The 21,475-nt window shown below is 44.1% G+C and overlaps 2 protein-coding genes and 1 long non-coding RNA gene across 7 annotated transcripts in view; all 3 read right to left on the bottom strand.

Moving 5' to 3' along the window:
• LOC118311129 overlaps window positions 1-2,045 on the bottom strand; it is a 3,458-nt gene extending 1,413 nt beyond the window's left edge. Inside the window, exon 1 of the long non-coding RNA XR_004793909.2 lies at window positions 1,721-2,045. This is a non-coding gene — a long non-coding RNA (uncharacterized LOC118311129). The remainder of the gene's footprint in view (window positions 1-1,720) is intronic.
• A 3,052-nt stretch (window positions 2,046-5,097) lies between these two features.
• On the bottom strand, window positions 5,098-8,451 carry edn2 (endothelin 2). Its single transcript, XM_035633374.2, has 5 exons — window positions 8,239-8,451; window positions 7,458-7,611; window positions 7,189-7,308; window positions 6,521-6,604; window positions 5,098-6,391 (listed from the first exon to the last, which is right to left on the bottom strand). The coding sequence occupies exons 1-5, from the start codon at window positions 8,321-8,323 to the stop codon at window positions 6,292-6,294; spliced, it is 543 nt and encodes a 180-aa protein (XP_035489267.1). The 5' UTR covers window positions 8,324-8,451; the 3' UTR covers window positions 5,098-6,291.
• Window positions 8,452-15,337: 6,886 nt separating this feature from the next.
• Window positions 15,338-21,475, bottom strand: part of hivep3a (HIVEP zinc finger 3a) — a 36,008-nt gene continuing 29,870 nt past the window's right edge. For all 5 annotated transcript variants that reach the window (XM_035633369.2, XM_035633370.2, XM_035633368.2 and 2 more), the window contains 2 exons: window positions 19,514-20,061; window positions 15,338-16,706 (listed from right to left, as the gene is read on the bottom strand). In XM_035633369.2, the coding sequence (XP_035489262.2) occupies window positions 16,188-16,706; window positions 19,514-20,061 (1,067 nt within the window). In that variant the 3' untranslated portion in view covers window positions 15,338-16,187. The remainder of the gene's footprint in view (window positions 16,707-19,513; window positions 20,062-21,475) is intronic.

Raw genomic sequence — 21,475 nt, forward strand, 5'->3', positions numbered from 1 at the left:
GAATACAAAACACCGATTTCCTTTTGGGGAGATTTGCCGTGGAGATGACATTAGCCGTGACATTACCGGCGCACGAATCAAGCAGGGAAATCGTTTTGAGGATGGGAGTCGTAAAGTATTAAACATTAACCCACATTCTTCAGCCTCCGCAGTCTCTGTGCGTTCAGAGAGGACTTGGGTTTGATAAAACGAGCTCGAAAATGTGAGCTTGTGTGGAAGTGCTGATTGTTTTTTGGAAGGAATGTCGGTGATCAGTGTCAGGGAGTTTTTTGTTGTTGTCGTTTGCTCACTAACTTTATCACCAAATCCAAGCGCGACGGACACAGCTTCCCAAAACTCCCACGTTGAATTGTGAATCAATTTCAGGCCATGATGGTCGTAGATAGTTATTAGACTTAGTCAGGTCAGTGCGCTGTTATGTCGCCAAGTCTTTCCACAACCGTTGAATCTTTCTTGGCCCTGGTGCAGGATGCGTTCAAAGTGAACCGTGGCGTCCTCTATTTCAGTTCGGCTGAAACCTTAACAATCTCTTTTTTTTGTCTCTGGGTCTCTTGTTAGGATCCAATAGAGGTCAATAAAAGTTATCTTTAAAACTTATACAGCGCACTCCGAAAATGTAATTTCAGCATGCGAGTGGGATTATAATTCTGCTATAATTTGTCATCTTTAAAAAGGGGACCTCCATCAATTTTACACATCAATGTATTCATGTGGATACCAGCAGATACACATTCAGATTTAACATTAGACAAAGGTCGGCCATCGCCTTGGGCCCCATAAAACGGCTCATAATCTTATGGTTAATAAAGTTTGATCCATCCCTAATCAATTAAAAACCCACGGTGACAAACCTCTTTTTCGACACATTTGGCACAAACTTTCACTTGGACTCAAAGATTAACTGATCTGGTGCTCAAAGGTCAAGGTCCCTGACCTCATTAAAACATGTTTGGCCATAACTCGTGGAGGGAATGATTGAAAACCACAATGATGATGCGACATGAGGATATTTTATACTATGGGTATCAACTTTGCTGTGACATCAAATGTTCTGAAAAAGAAAAAAAAACCTTCACAAAACACCATAACTCAGGAACTGAGGAACAGACAAAAAATATCCCATGGAGTCCCAGGAACTCTTCGAGGACCTCCAGTTGATAGTGCAGTGAGCAATGTTTGCTCTAATTTTTGTTGTTGTTGTTGTACCCATAAGCTGTGTGACTTCGCCGTCCCTTTGTCCTCGTTCACGCTGACCCGCCGCAGCTCATCACGTATCCACCTGCCCCCGCCTTCACCTGAGGAGATAGCAGACGGACATCGTCGGCCGCCTGAATGGCAGATTCCAGATTCCGATCTGCCGCGTCGCCCGCAGGCTGCTTACAATGTTTCTTCGCAGACTGTTTATACTGTTGCAACGTGAGCCCCAGATGCACCCTGAGCGGCTATCACACCCTACCTGGCGTACGTGTGCCCGCACCCATGAGGTGCGATGACCATCTCGGGCGATAATGCGAAGAATGCCATCCTGTACGGGCATGCCGGCGAGGTAGTGTTGAAACATAAAGACGCGTGAAGATGTTTACAGCTGTGGAGGGAACGTCTGGTGGTCTCAGGTCTCGGCTCATGTCCCACAGGACACATATACTGTTAAATATTCATAATGTATACTGTTTTTGGTCTTTGAATGATTAAACTGCTGCTGCTGCTTGATGCGACTCACCTCTGAACTTGGTGAGGAAGCATCCAGGAATGCCGTCCATCCAAAACATCTCTGAAATGTGTCTATGAATTCGCCCGGGTCCTTTGAAGTCCTGACACTTTGCTCCGAAATGACTGGAAAGTTACCTCGAGTGAAACTTCACCCCTCCGTTCCTGACGGGGGCCTGCTTCCTTCCTGCTTGTCCCGGCCGCGCGGCCGTGGCTAGACTTCGTGTTTTTGGTATCGGCAGTGGCGGCGCTGATAGGCCAGCCTGTCCCCGAGCCGCTCCGGTCCCTGCAAACAAACCCAGGAAGAAGAGGAATGTACCAAACGCGGGTTCTTACTGTAATCGCCGGCGCTCCGGACTGGAAATATGCAACAACAGCAACTGCAAAAACAACACAAATCAGACCAAAAAACAACAACAACAATTTTTTGTCACAAAGCAATCCTGAGACAATCCTGTCTCAGTTCCAGGGATTTGGTTTCCCACCTCACACACTGACAGCACATTTTCTCTGCACTTTCATATGCATCATAAGTCATCCTGAATGAATGAAAACATTTTCATGTAAAGTTGGCCTATGTTATAATTCAAGTCCAGCCTGTTTTATTTGTATTCGCCATAAATATGTGCATTGCTAATTCTACTTGTGATTTGTGCATTCGTGGCTTTTGTGGAATTGATTTTTGTGAACATATTAAGGTCAAAGTCGATCACAGCAGGTGAAATTCTTTATGCTTTGACTTTTTTTCGCCATTTTTTATTAATGCTGTCAGCCCTTCAACCACTTTGGTCCAGGCCGCTACTCATGAGCCATTCATGAGATCCAGAGGAGGAATATGAATTTAATGATTATTTCACTTTTCATCATTGTCATCGGGTCGCAATTTCACTCCGTTCAATAAAAACTATTGACATCATCCTCAGCTGTACTTTGGGTTCAATGCCACCTTTAGCAAATACGAGCCAGTCAACACTGTCCTGAGATGGTGAACTTGGTTGACAGTATACCTGCCGGGCATCAGAGTGTCATCATTGTCATTGTCACAGTATCGCCTCACAGTGCCTACGTCAATCCATTGCATTACTGAATGGACAGAAATGACCATGAGACTCTCACAAACGGTTGATATCACTCATAATGACGAGGAGAACATCAGCCAGGGAGCCAACATGGAATAAGGACTAAAACAATGCAACTGTGGTGTTATGACAACGGCGTGATTGTGGTTGCAATCTCAACCCTCCATCCAGCCCCTATCAGCTCCCTGTGCAAACAGCGCACATGCTCCTGTTTTTCCTGCCCCCCCCCCCCCCCCCCCCCACGACACTGTTTCTCTGCTGCGCTGAAGGAATTCAGCAGGAACGCAGTGAAAGCATCCTGTTTTCATTCCACACTCTTAGTCAGCTATTCACACTCCGCGGCGCGCGCCCGGCCCGAGGGAGGTCCGAGGGTTCACACTGACGTCACGGTGAATAACGAGGAAGTCACCACGTGAAAATTCACGGAGACACAGGTGGATTTTGTTACTGTAGCCAAACTGTGTTTTCCGTCCCTCTGTCCAACACAAGATCCAATCGGTTCCATCCACACATGTCACAAAAATGCAAAAAGATCACGTTTCTTTTTGGTGCTGTTGTCCATTAAAGTGTTGACCCGCACACCAAGGACATCCTGCAGACACTTAGAAGCCAGACGGCCTCCAGCATCCTCTTCAATGAACATCTTCGGCCTATACCTAAAGTAAACATCGGCCTACGGAGCGACAGGGGGGACAGGCAACCCACCGCGAAGAGACGAGCGCCGCACGCTACACTACGGACAAAGACGTGACGTGTGTGGCAGCCACATGCTTCCTTCCGCTCTGCTGCCGGTCCACTGTGTTGACGAGTCAAATGTTAAAGCACAACTCTAAAGCAGACATGCCTTCAGGTACGACTCACAAGGGGCTTTATGGACATTAAACATGCAGGAGAAGGCCACTGCCTTTTAATCATTGAGCATTAACAATACCTAGAAATGCAGTTTGGTCCCGATGTGAACATTGGTACATGAAGTTACACTCGTTCAGCTACAAATAAATGCAATTATTTTTTCATAGATTTTCTCCTAGACTCCTCCTTTTTATGATTTTTTTTCGACGAAAGTTATGGATTCAGCAGAGAAAAAAATACAATACATAGTCAAAATTCATCATTGACAGTTGTTGTACACTTTGACCACAGATAAAGACAGTGGGAGATGGCTGATTTTTTTTCAAAAAACCTTTTGACAAGAGGTAAATTTCTTTAATGTGTCAGTCTTGTAGATTAACTGTCCACAAAGGATTTGCCCCTGCAACTCACAGCCTATAAGCTCTGTCTCTTTATAATTGAACCAAGATAAATATGAAGTAGTTACTCACTGACTGCACGAGGCATAACAGCTCTTCAATGGACTATCCATCCATCATCCATACCACTTAATCCATTCAAGGGTCACGGGGGCGCTGGAGCCAATCCCAGCTGACATTGGGCGAGAGGCGGGGTTCACCCTGGACGGGTCGCCAGCCTATCGCAGGGCCACATACAGAAACAAACAACCATTCACAATCACAATCACAACTACGCTCAATTTAGAGTCTCAATTAACCTAATCCCCAATCTGCATGTCTCTGGACCGTGGGGGGAAGCAGGAGAACCTGGAGAGAACCCACACATGCACGGGGTAGAACATGAAAAACTGCACACAGAAAGACCCTGGTTGGTTCGGACCAAGGAGCTTCTTGCTGCGAGGGGACAGCACTAACCACTACACCACCGTGCAGCCCTTCAATGGACTGTCTGGAAAGCAAATGTCCCTCCGTCAGAGGTTCGGATATCATCTACAGAATGTGCACCCTCTTCTCCAGGTCATGATAATATTGGACCTTTGTTAAAGCAACAATAGGCCAGTTCTGGAAAACAAGCTTGCGGTAGGAAGAGACTTGAAAGCAAGCCAACCCCCCCCCCCCCCCCCACACACACACACACACACACCAAAACAAATCTCAGTTATGTGCATATTGTCATATTAGTGTTCAATTAACAGTTCACATTAATGTGGATCAGGAGGTGTAGGCGGGTGTTCCACTAGTCAGAAGGTCAGTGGTTCAATCCCCAGCTCCTCCAGTGCCCGTGCCAAAGTGTCCTTGGGCAAGATTTTGATCGCTGCATTGCCCCTGACAGCTGTGAAAGATGTGTGATAGACAAAGTGCTGTATGAATGTGTCATGTTGACTTGTGTGTGGTCGATGAGACTAGAATAGCTATATATATATTTATATATAACTATGGAACGTACCATTTGCAATTGAAGATGTAGTATGTGACACAGCAATTCCAATGAAAAATGAAAGTACCATTCTGACAAAGAGTTTGTTCTTGCACTTTTATTCTCCGGTGCACAATCCAGTGCATCGTTCACACAAATATAAATACATCTCAGAATAAGTTAGAGAATAAATAAATTAAATCATTCAACGGTAAACATCTAAACTTTCCATCATATACAGCATGGAGGATTAATATTTTCTAAGTTACAATGACGTTTTTTTTTTTGTTTATGTGGATTGGTCTCGTCAGTTCCTGATGACTGCAGCCAAACAGGGCAGACGGGGTAAATGGATACAGAACTAATGCAGAGAAGTTAAGTGTGCATTTGTCAGAGGGAGGAAGAGAGCTGTTGCATTTTTTTTGGCAAGCTGCACATCATTGAAACATTTGGCTTATCTTCAATCAAAACATTAAAGAGGAGCTATGCAAAAAACACTTGAGCCAACACAATAGTCCCGCTGTCACTGTTATGCTGGTAGAAAGTGTACTATGTGTGTGAGTGTGTTGAGGAGCTGACAATGGACCTTGTATAAAGCCAATTGTTTGTTAGATAAATCCTAAAGTGACCTTCATTTCACTGTGGCGGAGTTGATCAGCAGTGCTCAAGCTGCCACTTTCAAAAAAAGCGTCATAATTAAAAAAAGCCATAAAACATTAGGCAAGATTCCAGCTCTGATACAGAGGAATGTTAAAACCAAACCAAAGGTCTGCAACATATAGTGTCAAGGACATTTGAATAAACTTCCAAGTTTATACATCTCTGGAATGTGTAATAATCCTATAATCCTCAGGGTGCGTGAGTTCTGGACCTTAAACTTTCCTCACAGACGAAGCCATCAAACCAGAACTTTGTCCAGAGTAACCAAATAGCTGGTCAACATTGGGTGATTGCAAGTTTTTCTTGCAGTCCCGAAGTCGGTTCCCACGTCGTTGGAGTTGAAAGATCCTTCCTTGGCGTGCCGACTGTTATGAGGTGAAGAAAAAGTTCAGGAGTTCAAGAAATGCCTGTGAATGTCTCCATCTTCTGCGATAAGGATTTCTATCTTAGGGAGCTGCCAAATTTTCCAACGCTGTGTTTATTTTAACAGATGCTTGATCCACTGCTTCCTGTGCCTTGCATCTTTTTCATCTCTGCATCCCCAGAGTTGCTAAGGCTGTTGACACTGGTGCTGGCACCGGAGGCCGCTGGAGGAGACTCCTGTCCATGAGTTTGAATCCTTATTTAGTTCAGTCCTCTACCTCCTCGTTCTGCTCTCGAGCCTGTTGACTGAAGCCGTGTTCTTGTCCGGTGACGGAATGCCTTTTGCGGTGGCCATGTTGGACTTAACCACAGATCTGTGAGGGGGGGAAAAAAAACAACCAAAGACTGCGGGTCAGAGGAGTGTCATGTGTCTCGAATATGACCACCAAACATTGAGCACAATACGGATTCATAGGATGATCCGTCGATTCTCTGTTATTCACCTGAAAGACGCAAGCAACTTGTTGCTGATTCCGTTTTCAGATTTTTCCAATGGGCTCCCAGGATCAGTCCTCAGATTCTGATTGCTGTGGAAAGGAGACAAAAACCGCATTAAATCAGGGACATAACCCGTCCAGTGCCCAAGGGAATCTAACCTCTACAAAGGGAGGATTTTGTTTTTTGCATTTTTCACTTTGAAGCAAAATTTGTTTCGGGTTGACCAAACAATTTCCTTGCAATTGTAACTTATATCCTTTTGGGCAGACATGCAGGGCGTGCCTAACGAAACACCACCTAGGATAAGCTCTGGTGACTAATCCATTCTGGCATTTTCATGGCCGCAGTAACTTTGAAGACACAACGAACATTCTGAACTCTCCAAAAATAGGAGCACTGCTAATAAACCAGTTGTGGTTCCTTTCAAGGCCTCCAAGGAAATGCGGGTTATTCCCTCCACTGTGACTGCTACCCTCATACCGTCGTACCATTATCGCTGAATCATGGCACACTGACTCGTCCCTTACATCAACACACTGTTCGACACGGACCAAAAAGCTACTATCGATACTATCTAGCATCCTCGGGAGGGTACGTGATGAGTGGGATTTTGCTGTGCTGTAGGTCTGGGTGGATGGCAAGAGGGAGAAGTTTGAGAGGGAAGAGCGCTCACCTGACTTGACAGAAACTGGAGCAGGTTTTGTCGGCCCCGTCGGTGCACTTGCAACGGTCGGTTGAGCGGCGGCGGCGGCGGCGAGACAGGGGACTTCCCAGACCATACGGAAGAAGTTTACTGTAAAGAGAAAGGAACACTTCTTAGCCACAACCCTGGTGAAAGGATGTTGAAATCTGGGATTGGTTCAGAAACCGTCGCCAGGGCCGTGGTCAGAGGTGAAGTGTTGGGCGCCTGGTGTTAGGGTCAGAATTACTCAGCAGCCTCACCTCGGCGTATTGACCCAGATAATATCCAGGTGGCAGAAGTAGATGCATTCTTTATCATCCCAGCTGTTGCAGGAGCAGCGCTTGGTCCTGACATGTTGTGAATGCGGAGCCTGAGCTGGCAGCTCCGGCCGGTCTGATAAGGGGTGTCCACAGCCTGGAGAAACACAAAGCAAACCGAGATTAAAAAAGCGCCTACTAATGCTTTGCTTTATGACTCTGCAGTTAGTGATTAAAAACACAAACCCACTTCACGAGCTAACACCCATCGGTGCGGTCGGACAAATGTGGTTGTGATTGTCGTGGAACTTATTTATCACGTTACAAGTCAAGGAACTTAACCTAAGTCAAACATTCCTGCAGATTCTGTGGTAGTGTGATTATTCTTCAATCGAAGTTGGGTTACTTATTAAAGTAAATGGCAGGCTGAGCCCAGTTCTTGTATTGTATCTACTCTCTCCGTGATGAATTGGCAGACGGCAGGCTGCGGCATTAACTGTTTAATTCATCATCAAATGTACTTTGCAGTATACCAGCATTTTAATGTTTTAAATCTTTTCAAGTTTGTAACATCGCAGCAAATCCTTACGCTACTACTGAAACCTTCAACTGGAAATGTCAAAATCAAGAAAGGACTGATCAATTATTACAAACTATTAACGAATTTTAATTGGACTTAAGTTGCATTTCACTCCCAAAAAAATGTTGTCACAGATTTTAAAAAGAACACACTTTAAACACTCAAAAATCCTAAAAAAAAAAAGAAACATGAAAAATGTCTCACCGTGTTGCAGAGCCATGCAGATGATGATTGAGGTCATCAGGGTCTTGCACAAAAAGGAATCCATCATCATCATCATCATCATCATCCTGGATGTCTGTAGAGAGCAGCACTCGGTGCAGTCGAGTCTTAAGGTTCTCGTGTTTTGAGGCTGGAGAGCTGCAACAGGTGCCTTGTGTTCATATCCCCGTCAGGACGTATACTTATAACCCCCCTCCGGCGTGTGATATCACCATGGCCCCTCCCACCGCTGTCTACTCATCTGTCAGTGCAGAACAGTGGCGTTACACAACACAAACACACTCCACCTGCCCTCCTCGCATTCCAGCGCTGACCTCCACTCACAGTATTGTCAGCGCCTCCAGCTGGCCAAGAAAGGCAGGGAGAACCTGGAAGGAGGTTTTTTCACAAATGCAACTTTTTTTGACGAGCCCTAGTTTCTGGACTGAGGAGCAAGCATTCTTTTCTTTTTTTCCATATTATGTTTTCGGGGCATTTTAGCAGATGAGAGGGAGTGGTGTGAGAGAGAGAGAGAGAGAGAGCGGGGAAGATGTGCAGCAAAGGGCTGCAAGTCAGGAGCGAATCTGCGAGCGCAGCATTGCACGCTGACGTCAGTCGGTGTGATTTTGCTCATTATTGTATGGTCAGGTTACAGACTCATCTGAGCGGCATATGTGGGACGTGAACATGAAGACGCAAAAGTCTGGCGTGCCGAGCCTGAGGTGATGGTGAGGAGAGACACAGATGCAAGACAGTTCTCCTAGTTGACCTTGAGTGCACTAACAGAAGTTCGATTGGTTGGCACATGTCGGTGTATCACCATGGGCGTGTGTTTGTTTTGTGCCAGTCTCTGTGGACACATCAAAGGGCGACTCGAGAAAAGCAAGAAGAATTTGGCACAAATTTGGACAAGGTAAGGGGGAAAAAAGCTCAAATTAAAAAAAATTAAAAGAGTCTAGAGCTGAGACTGAGAAGTGAAACCCAATCACATACAAAGGATTTTGCAGATCGGAAAAAATAAACCAGTTAAATATAAGAAAAGTTGAAGCAACAGGTCTTCAACACACTTTGTGCAATTCAATTAATTCAATTAAAATCTGACTTAAAATATTACAATAGAATCTTCTTATGAATGGTGACACTGAACTTGAATCCTCATCGATTTTTGTCAACAATAATAACTTTTCCTATGGACGAACGGGTGTGTAATGACTGTCCGATAACACGGATGTAATCACATGATGGAATAAAACACATTCCGTTAAGGTGAGTCAGCTCCAGTGTCCTGGGATTTGACTCACTGGGACACTTGATGGAGACAAGCAGCTGTTAATGATGAATGTTCTTCTGTGATGAGTGTGTCTGTTGAAACTGTTTGTACTGTAAATGTGCTCAGAGCTGAAGAACAAGAAGAAGAAGAAGAAGACGTGTTGAGGTTGAGTACTTATAACAAACTATCTACCAATCATGACACAGTATTTTGATAGTGATATCAAGCCCACGTGAGGTGTTATTTCCTTTCCCTTCTTGTTTTTCCAGAGGCGTGGCACATGAGGTGCGAGGCGGCAGATGAAGAGGCCACAGAAACAGACGGTGCTTGCATGTGCCACACGGATGATATGAGGATGATGAAGTCAAGGGGGGCTGTCAGCAACCCGCCACTCCCCCCCACACACACACACACACACCCTGAGGAGGAGGTGAGGTCATGGCAGGATCGCTTCATAGGCCCGTACACTGTCGCACGACAACATCTCCGCTCGTAACATGCTTTGACCTTTAGAGATATGCAGCCACCTGCCAAATCAGCTCTCTGCCACCCACACACATGCCACCATGCATGTAGATCAGGTCCTGTGACACACTCACACACACGTACACACACACACACACACACACACACACCACCGACAAAAACAGTGATCATGGATTTTGACCACACAGTCCAAACAGTTACAGTAAGTCGCGCACACAACCCGAGGTATTCCTTCCTCTTATCAGCCACAGAATGGATTACATGATGCAAATCCGCCGGTATGTAGAATAATAATAAGGGCCTAATAACAATATGTGCTACTAATAGAAGGATACCACGAGGAGGAATGGCTAGATTGGAATGAAACTCGGGCGGAGACACAGTCAGCGCAATCTCAAATTATTAAATGTTCACATAATTCATCAGTGGCTGACGTGTTTTGAATCCAGTGACTATAAAGGCTTTGTATCAGGACAGTCAGTCAGGAGAGACTTATCCTGACTGACTGTTTTATTTCAATGCTGCATATTATTATACATTCTCTATAATTTCTTATAACAGAAATAACACACATTTTTTTCATCATTTCTGAATATGAGCATGAATTCCAAAGATGACCCTTTTTTAAAGACATGCAATAAATATTTTTATGGAACTGTTGTATTTTTAATACAATATTCCTAATAAGGTTAAACCCTGGCTGACATAAATAATTCAATTAGCAGAAATCTAAATCTTCTTAAATTGTGAAAGTAGATGTTTTCCTCTTCTGGTACATCAGAGGTAGTGGGAAGTTGTGGCAAAATGAACAATATATTTAATGGAGGAATATCAGATCTCTGGAGGTCAAAGTTTCAGTGAAATTTCAATTTCCTCAGCTGTATGTACTGTAAAAGAAAAGCATTGGTTTCACGTGCTTTAATTTACCATAGATGGCTTTGAATCCAATCCGGAAGTCGAGGCCAGACGAAGAAGTCACAGATAAAAACAGGAAAGGGACGCAATCGTTTTCGGTCTTTGAAGAGCTTCCGCTGACGGATGGAAACTCTTGCAAATGTCGAGGAATTTTCACATCGCAGAAGATAGAACGGGCGACAGGAAAAAACACTGCTGAGTGCTGCATGTGTGTGTGGTCATTGTCGGGGTTAATGGGTTAGAGGAATGCAAAAAGGATGACCAGATGCCCAAAAATGTGTTACAGTGAATTAACAATTCTTCTAGAGCAAATATTTGTCCATTGTTGCAGACTGGAGGAATGGCTCAATCTAAAAGGTCCTTCCCCTCATTTCCCCCCGCTGCTTTCTCCAGAGAAGGCAGTTGTAGTGTAAAAAAAAAAGAAAAAGAGCCCTCATCCATTTCCCACTTCCGGCAGCCGCCGAGAGGGTCGGAGGAATGTGAGATGGTGCAATGACAAACAAACAGCGGGGGCCATGAAAGCATGAGTCCTGAGGAATTCCCCTGGAACCAGGTTGAAGATATTGGGCCGTGACACAATCACACACAAACAAGCCCCCACCCCGAGTGAAGACAGAGAAGTGTTTTCATTAATACGACTAAAATAACCCAGAAACAATGAGCTGACACTGTGCTCTGGTGTTACCTGCAGAGCATGTCCAGCTAATTCCATTGATACTTTTAGCATTGCAGACAAACCAAGAGTTAGAATATCCTTTTTTAACACCTATGAGGTCACATATGGCATAAAATAGAATACACTAGGGCTGCAACTAGCGATTATTCTCATGATGGATTAAACCGTCAGTTATTTTCTCGATTAATCGAATAGTTGTTTGGTCCATAAAATGTCATAGAATGGTGATAAATGTGGATCGTGTTCCCCAAAACCCCAAGATGATGGGGGGGGGTTTTGTCCACACAGGAGCAAAGACCCCGGAAAACATTCACATTGAAGAAGCCGAAATCAGAGAATTTTGACCCTTTGTTTGCATAAAAACTACTTGAACCGATTAATCGATTATCAAAATAGTTGTCGATTCATTGAGTGATCGATTAACTGTGGCAGCTCTAGAATACATCCTTCGGATCATTCCCCCTGTCAGGAACGTGACCACGTCACAGAAAAATACCGTCGCGTCATTCCTTTTTCCTTCGGTGGGCAAACAGAAATACGTAGGAGCAGAAGACAGGAAGCAAACTCGGCAACAGTCGGTGGAGTTTGAGGTGAGGGAAGGGCTCTGATCGGTGACTCACACCCAAACAGAGAAGGCCCTGATATGACCAAACCCTTGCATGAGTAGATGGATTTTTTTGGGGATGGCAGCATCGCTGCCTGCATGTCTAACACACAGACCGAAACTGCACAACTACTGAGGCGGTTTCAATCTGTGTGTTTGACATGAGGGATGGGTGGGGGGGGGGGGGTGTTAGGGTTAGACCATTCAAATCAAGAACATAGTTGATGGAAACTCTCAATCCTGCGACAACATTTGTTAATCGGGAGGATGAATAAGAAAATATGTTATAATGCCCCAGTCATGTTCGTTAATCTGATAATAAAAGCAACAGATTTTTCTGGTGTTTTATTTAGTTTTGACCCTTAAGAAGATTTATTTGTTTTTTATTTAGTACCTAAAAACATCTCAATAGGGTTTTATAGCTCTTTTTAAGGAGCTCTGCAAAGAAACGGGTCCATTTGGCCTGTCTACGTCATATGTTATGAGCCTCTCTTCTGATTGGCCGGCTGTTTTCTGAGCGACGCGCGGCCAGGCCAACCACCTCCTCTGTTCACCGTGTGTCTGTTCACTCTGACCGTGCCGTCCCAGAGCGGGGCAGCTTCTGCCCTGGAGGAACTATCTCCCTGCTCCCCGACTACCGGCAATTCATCGGTACCCGGTGTCGGCGGCAGCCCGCGAGGCGGAAGGCGCCAGGGCGATCCGCTGAGGGACTGTGAATTATGCCGTGTTTTTGTCTGTTTATTGTCAGTTTTGATACTTTTACGGTACTTAGAGAGCCCCTTTATTACTTCACACATGTTCTCCTTTGTCTCTCTTCCTCTGGAAGCTTCTTCACAGGCTCTTTAACCAGGGGACTGATTAGACTATTGGGAACTTAAGGTTAAATGATCCAATTATTCATTCACATGGTTGGAAGTCACTGAGAAGGTGGATCAATTATCAGTGAAATTATTAGCGTGTTGCAGAAGATACTGTCTCTCTCCATTCCGCTCGACCCGAAGAGCTTCGACGCGACCATGGAGCTCAGCTGACTCCCAACACGTTCGAATGGAACCAACGCAACTGATAACATGCTTGAAAATGTTGTGGAAAAATGTAAATGTTCTCCCATTTATTTCGGTGCCGTCCTATAGTGAAGACATTTTGGGAGAGAGTAAGAAAACTGAAACTAAAAAACAATGAGAAATATATATGTTTAATTTGTTGCTCCTGGTGAGATGTCCACAGAACCCCCTAGATCATTCTCTTATGACGAGGCCAAAGCCAAGCAAAGTGGGCGTGTGACGCTCTCGTCACTTTCCCAGTTCTGCCGACGTGAAATAAAAGTCAGGGCTATTTGCTGTGGCCTGTCAGAGGCTCTGGTTACTGCTGGGCCACGCTGGTTTGACAGGAACCCCCTGGTCACTGCGAAGAAGAGAAGCCCCTGACATGAATCATGAATTCATGTCTGTTGTAGCACTCCTCCTTTGGAAGCACAACACAAATGTCTTTGTGTTTTAGTCAACGTGCAGATGACTTTTCAGCTCTTGTTATTTCTGTTACTATGACGACCCGGACATTAAACACCCTCACCGCCCTCCTGAGTGAGTTGATTATTGACCGCCGCTAAAAGGAGCAATCAGCAACAACTGAATCATTGGATCTTTTTCCTTTTTCCCCAAAATCGTCTTCTCTGTAGTTTCTGTTCCTATGGACTTTCATAATCAAATCCCCCCACACTTCCTCTGTCTGATTATTCCAGCAATGGGGGTCATCCCTCGGATTGGTTTGGTACAGTAGAAGCATGAGGTCTGATACCTTCAGTGTGTGACGTCATCATGTTCAGTCTGTTTAAAGTTGCTTTCTCCTGCCACCCAGTGGTCACATGGGTCACCTTCAGGCCCGGTGGGGTGGGGGGTGGGGGATGGGGGGGACGAGCCGGATCGATGGCAGCATGGAGGACGAGAGGAATATCAAATGTCAGCCATGTGTACACGAATAATTGGATATGACAAAATACCAAAGCAGAGCATGACATGGATTTGAAGTAAAAAAAAAAAATAAAAAAATAATAATCATGTTTTCAGGATTGGAAACATTTCAACATGAAGCATGGAGCCTTACCGTAGCCACAGGGTGGTGCCACAATCCTCGAAACAGGCCTCAGCAAATCATGATTTACTAAGCAAAAGGAAATAATGAAAACTGATACTATGTGAGAAAAAAAGGCAAAAATAATTAAGAAGACATGGAAAAAAAGTCTTTTGAATCTTGCACCCTACATCCACGCTCTTCATGAATTTAAGAAAGAACACGTGCGGGACTCAGGAGCCATCTCGGGTCGGACACATGACAAAGTCTCATCACTGGTCGACGCCATGTGCTAAAAAAAATCCACTTTAAATTGGTCAATTTAACAGTATAGGGTATTTCCTAGGGTAATATAAGTATTTCCTCACTACTACTGAGTCAAGTGAGCATCGCTGGAAGTCGCTGGCCTTTTTGACGCTGTCCAATAACGTTTGTCTGCTCACATTAGCTGTTGAGTTGCTGTGTGAAATGGTGTAAACCTGGTTCAGTTTGTTTAGTGCTAAATCCAAGACAGGCTTTTTTTCACTGCAGTGTGAGTTACCATGGCAACTGAACTCAAAGCTATCTCTGGATCCGAGCCCAAAGGTGAGACGCGGGACGTCGAATCGTCGACAAAAACATTCACCTTCATTGGATTTTGTTGGAGACAAAAAATGTCCAAATAAGAACACGAAAAATAATAAAAGAATTAGGCTGCCAATATTTTTACTTCCTCCAAGGAAGCCATGTTTTTCACCGGTGTCTGTTTCTGTTGGATGTTTTTCCTTCAGGATAATTCAAAAAGCACAGAACTGACTTGCACCATATTTGGTGGAGGGATGGGTAATTGGCCAGGGAAGAGCCCCTCACGTCTCGGAGCAGATCCAGTTGGGAAACTGAGCAGTTTTTCCACAATTTTGTGAGTTTCTCAGGAAATAAAAAGCATGGACCTTGATGAAAAAAAAAATGAGACATGTTTAGGATTTAGCCTTATGAACCGTTTCTCACGTTTAAATGTGGCTTTCTCACCTTCGGGCTCGGACTCACCATCACGTCCTCACATTTAGAAAGTGACTCAAAAAACCCCACACGTGTACCACAGTTTTCATATAAATCTGTAAAAATGAGAAGTTTAATGGTAAACATGATAATGACAGTGATTGTATCATTTATAAAAGCAACAACACAAAAATACATGTATCTGTTTATGAAAGAAAAAAAGAAACGTCTGTACCGTAGCTACCATGTAAATGAAACAGGTTTCCTCTGAATATCGTTTTTGTCAGTGCAATCCGAATGTCCCGAACCCAAACTGCTTTTTCGCAAAGGTCTTAGAAAAGGAGGTGATCGTATCCCTGCTTCTTCGAACACAAACAAAGTCGACGACAGCAACAACAGCAACAACGACGACGACGACGACGACGACAAAGAAACTGACAAATAATAAGAATAAGAATAATCACAGCCTTTTTAAGAATGACATTACAAAAACACAACCTGGACGTAAAATTGCACTTTAAAATACTGGTTGGGATGAATAAATAGTTGTAGTACCTTTCTATATCCATTTTGGTAATACAGTACATTAACACAGCAATAGTATATTAGAGCTGTCAAAAGGGTAAATAGGGCGATTGATTAAAACTTTGTCTATTTTCATTCCAGCTGCTTTTTGCATATAGTACAGGATTTGCATAATAGAACATAAATAAATTAACACCAATGACATCAAACAAGAGGGTAAAAAAAGATTTACAAAACATACTGCATATCTAACATAGTGTCTGTATATATTATTCATATAGTTACATAACAGCGTCATTCAAAAGCGGTGCTCAAGTGCTCTTGCCTTTTTCTCCTCCAGGTCGAAACCAGAGTTGTGGGCGCAGGACTTTCACGCCCACGCTCTGCTCGTCAGTCTTTTGCACTGTCCCTTCAGACTCCCCCTCCTATCAGAGTTGTGTCTGGGAGGAAGGAGTCTTTTTTTGGCCTTGGGTGGTCTCCGGTTGGACACACCTCTCTGTAACAGGTGCGTCGCTCGCTCCCCCCATAGGACTCGACGGTGGCTGGACGCCGACGCATCCTCGACTCTTCCTGTGCGACGGGGCGTCGGAGCGGCTGCTCCCGGGCATTTCCCCCGACGCCCCGGGGTCCGGGCCGGCTCGGCTGCCGGGCGACATCTCTTTGAGAGTATCTTGGCGCTGCAGCAGAGAGAACCTCCCCTTCAAAGTGCCGCCCTGCCTCCAGGATGACCCTGTGCCTGCGGGGTTGACCGCGGGGCTGCTCACCAGGCTGTAAAGAGGGAGGAGGGACCGGGGCTGAATCATGTGAATCCCCCCGATGGGAATGAGGAGACTCGGGGCCCTGCTCGGCTGCTGGGAGTGCAGAGGGAGGTGACTCAGGAGGTTGTGGGCTCCCCGGGGCCGCGGGGGATGCTGGGCGATGTGGGTCGGGCCAACCTCATCCACAGACTACGACAAAACGAGAGAAGAATGAGACGTGAAGGTTTCTGCCGGAGGAATCGGGTCATCACACCAGCAACTTTGAGCAGATTACAGAGGGACGAGGCAGATTCAAACGAAATTGTTCACGCCGTATAATAGCAGTGACTCATTGATCACTCTGCCTCGGTGCTGAGAAAACAACTTGTGAAAGCTGAGCTCTCTGAGGTGCTGAGTTACAGAGCAGCAGTAAAATACACTGTTAAATAGATTCATATTACATCAACACTTCCCCACATTTGTGTGTCAAAATGTGGTTACAGGTTGAGGCACTTTGTTTTATTCCCCGATTCCCATTTAAAGGGAGACTATGTGACTTTACAACAACAGTGGCCATAATCAATAATTACAGGAAAAAATGGCAAAAATGAAATCACTCTTCATTTGCTGTGGTTCTCAAGTCTGTTCCTTCTCAACAAGCCTTGAGAATTCTGTCATTGCTGACTGCACATGATGTAATGCAGAGACTGTATATAGAGATGGACGACATGACAGCGACCCCAAAAGTGAAGCCAAAACATCTTGATCGCCCCCTGGTGGCCGGCTGCAATGTAAGGTCATTAAGCCCACCTCTTCCATTTCAGCAGATGGGACATGGACCAAACTAAGATGATGGTTTCTGTCATTTTAAGTGTTAATTTTTCTGAAAAGTTTGGTTTTAATTAGTTATTTGATGCTATAATATAAAACGTGTAATGAAATGCAATACAGCAGCTCCACATCGTGATCACTACTGCTCATACTCTGACTCCAAATGAGATATTTTGGCTTAATTTTTGTACAGTGGAAGTGGAGACGCGTCGGCCATCTTTACACAGTCATTGGTTCAATGTCTGACGACGACCCTGTGACATCACCGCTGGGTGCGGTCACAGACTGCTGCCCAGTTACTCTTCAAAGACGTGGTTGTGTGAGACCACAGGCAGGAAACAACCAACACGTCTCCCGGTGAGGCACTGTGCGTGAATCCAAACGGCTTGACTCTCCCGCATCAGCAGACGATGGAGGGAAGCGATGGACACATTCCCGTACAAAGAGAGTCCGTGAGAGCAGAGTGAACAAGTCCTTGTAGGCCTTAAGTGCACTCTCTGTGGACTTCCACTCAGGACACAAACCTCACCAGATTTATCTTGGGGCAAACCCAACTTGGGATAGAAAAACATCCTCCCACCTGCAAAGGGAGGATGCTCAGTTGAGGATTAATGCTGAAATAATTATTAAATTAATTACAGTTTTACTATGACTCACAACTTTTATAATCTTTTATGTTTGTGTCGACCATGAATGAGCAGTGTCAGTACTGTTACCAAAAAAGTTTACTTCACAGCCATGGTTGTGTTTCCTGGCAGCCCCGGTGCCCCTACACACACACCCGGCAGGAAAGATGTTAAAATTCATTATTTTTCTTTTATTATTATCATACAAATATTGTAATTAAGTCTTTGTCTCAATTTTTACATTGATCAAAGTTAATAGGAAACATTTTCTACTGCACTTAAAAAAAAATTTTTAAACCTCTTTTAAACATGTCACTTTATGTTCAGTTGTTTTTGTTCAAACCATTCCATGTTAAAATACCACATAAGCAACCATAATAGTGAGTGTTCACATCATACAAAGCTTATCAGTAAACCATAGAGTTAATCAAGGCTTTGTTTGAGAATTCAAGTTGAAGTTAACAATATTAAAATGTCTTAATTTGTGTTTTTGAAGCCAAAACCAATTTTAACGTTTAAAAGAAATCTGATGATGATGATGAATAATGAATAAAAGTTAATAGCATCCTTTTAAATTAAATATCAATTGTTTGCTAAAGATATTTATTTATTAAAGATATGTACTTGTAATGTGTAGCTTACAGTCTCATGATAAATGTAAAATAATATTGAAACATAATCAAAGACTAAATTTAGTTTTTTTTTAAAAACACTGTATGCACTTTAAGGAAACTGACATGAGAAAGGACATAAAGAAGGTCAATGGTTTCTTCATTCACAGTAGCAGTTTTACAGAAGGTCTGTAACGAATCTGCTTAACAAAAAACAAAACACAGTGTAATTTACAGATGGAGGGGACGTGAACTGAAGTGTCTGTGTGCGGATGTGAAAAACGGCCCTGCGGAGAATGTGAATCAGTATCTGCTCCTGTGAGACCTATATTAGTGCGAAGAGGAAGTGGTGAGGTCACACCATAACATAACCACAAGTTTGGAGAAGACATGTTGTTTTTTAAAAAATTTCATTTCATTAGTGCGAACCGAGATATTCACCCGTGTTGTTCTTGTCGTAGACATGTGGTTCCGATCGTTGGCGTTTTTTACGACGTGCCTGCTTCTCGTTTTATCAGCGGCTGCCCAGGGAAAACATGTTGTGTCTATTTGCGAGCTCCCCGGCATTATTTTTGAGTCCGGGTGCTGGAGGCTTTGGTCCCAGTGATATAAAACAAGAGAGTTGCCTTTCCTTCCTTTTCCAATAAATGTGCGACTTTAAAATAACCTTATATGTACCAGCCTATCTATATTTGTTCTCCGTGTTGACTCGCTGGGAGTTTACTGAGCCACACAAGATTAGCTTTGTCAGCCCAACGCTGATTTATTTAAAACGCTAAACTAACAGAGATGGATCGAGTCACAGGTGAGCGAAGACGGCGGTTTGAACCGAAGCCACGTTTTTTGACCGGTGTTAATTATACACAGCAAAGTCCAGACTGTGACACAAGCAAAAAAGAATGGCTATTTACAACGGATGTTGTGTCACCATGTTATTGAAGCCACTCACCAGTCGTGCTGCAGACGGTCGGTCCCTCGGGTGGAAACTGGTGTGACGCTGAGCAGAGGTGTCTGCCAGGGAGCCCGGCGGCCCGCAGGAGGTCGATCCATGGGGCTGGACTATCACAGGTGAAAGACCGCGGACAGGTGAGACTGGTCTCAGCGGGGAGGTGGAGACAAGACAATCGGATGGGGGGAGGGAGGCGGGAGGAGGCCTCGGTGACGCGCTGCGGGGTGGGGACAGACTGGTAGAGGCGTCGAGGGGTTTGCGGGCGAACAGCGCCCTCCTGGCCTTGGCCGAGCTCTTCCGGGCAGAATCCTTTGGGGGGAGTGGGACTGATGCGCCGGGGTCAGGCTCCATCTGCTGGCCTCCTGCGTGCCGTTTCTCACCATCAGACGAGGCGGCGCCAAAGCTTTCCGCCACCTCGGGCCGGTTGTCTTCACACCCGCCGTCCTTGTCCACGCCGTTGTCGACCTCACCGTGTCTACCTTTACCCAGATCCGAGTACCGGTGGTCTTTTTGTTTCTCTGGGTGAAGTGGTTGGTCTTCACACACTCCTAGGAAAGGGGGGGGGGGGATTATCCACTTTTCAAGCTCCCCTGTTTACTTAAAACAATTCAATATCAAGTGTACTCAGCACACATTGGCAAGTCATCTACAGCACATACAACTGGAACTCTTAACTTCTTAACTTTTTTCCTACCTGGTCAAACATAAGATTCTGATAGAAATCTTGTGTTATCTTACATTTCTAAAGTGAGTACATTTCCCCCCTGGGTGTCACATACTGTATGAGAGCCTCTCCCTCTCCCACATATCTTCCATTTATTATAACTTGGATTAAAAAAACAACCTTATAATAAAAGGTAGAATTTTGAAATTCAAACAAAAGTGACAGATTATTCACTGTAAATCGATAGAACTAGTGCACAATTCCGAGTGTTTGAACAAGAAAAAAAATTGAATTGAATTGCATTGAAAATGTGTTTATTCCGATCATGTAAAGAAAAAAAAAACTATGAAAAAACAAGATAGGTATAGAACACAGATATAGAAAGAGTGATATTCACAAATAATAAAAGCATAAAGCAAAAGAAGCTGTCCAACCCTTGCTTTACATGTTGGAAAAGGGGTGAGAAGAAGAATAACTTATTTAATCTCACCCCTTCTCCCCAAGTAATGTATCTATGATTAATAATTAATCAGCTTCCTTATTGATTGAAATCTATACCTTGGTTAATATAACTTATAACTTTTAGTAATCCTTCACAAAATATTTTAAAAATTCCCAATAAAATAAAATGAATTACCAATTTCATATATCTATCTATCTATATCTATATCTATATCTATATCTATATCTATATGAATGCGGTCAGGTTGCAGCAGCAGTTTAATCGTTCTAACCGCTTAATCAGATAAAAGGTGTCTAAGGCAATTATTTGATTCTGTTTCTTCATTTTAATCATTTTCCATAACAGCAAACTGAATTTGAAAGTTAACGTTGATATATTGTGTCATAAAGAAGGAAAAAAGAAGGTCTTTGGTGATTCATCAGACTGACTGGTGGTGATAGTTGGTGCCCACGTGGATACGACCGACTGGTGTGTGCTGGACGTCTGCACAGAGACGCATGTACAACCTCTAATGACAAAATGTTCCACACTTCCACATCGGAACCTCGCGTACTCAAGGATGAGGAACATCCCACACTGGCCACTGTTCTGTCTCTCTGGCCTTGTCTCTTTACTTTTGGTCACTATGTTTGTTTTACAGTTAAAAACAAGAAGATAATCTTAGTTCGGATCACTCCCATTGCCTGCTGTATATGTATATACAAGTCTCAAAGTTGGAACACAGGTCCACATCAATAGGAAGGTCACATGACCTGACCCCACCACATCCACCAGATTAATACGATGCTCTGTGGTGCAAAGTTAGGGTAACTTAGCTTAAAACTACCTCAGCCGT

The sequence above is a fragment of the Scophthalmus maximus genome, chromosome 5 (assembly GCF_022379125.1).
Source record: "Scophthalmus maximus strain ysfricsl-2021 chromosome 5, ASM2237912v1, whole genome shotgun sequence".
In the NCBI taxonomy this organism is placed as follows: domain Eukaryota; kingdom Metazoa; phylum Chordata; class Actinopteri; order Pleuronectiformes; family Scophthalmidae; genus Scophthalmus; species Scophthalmus maximus.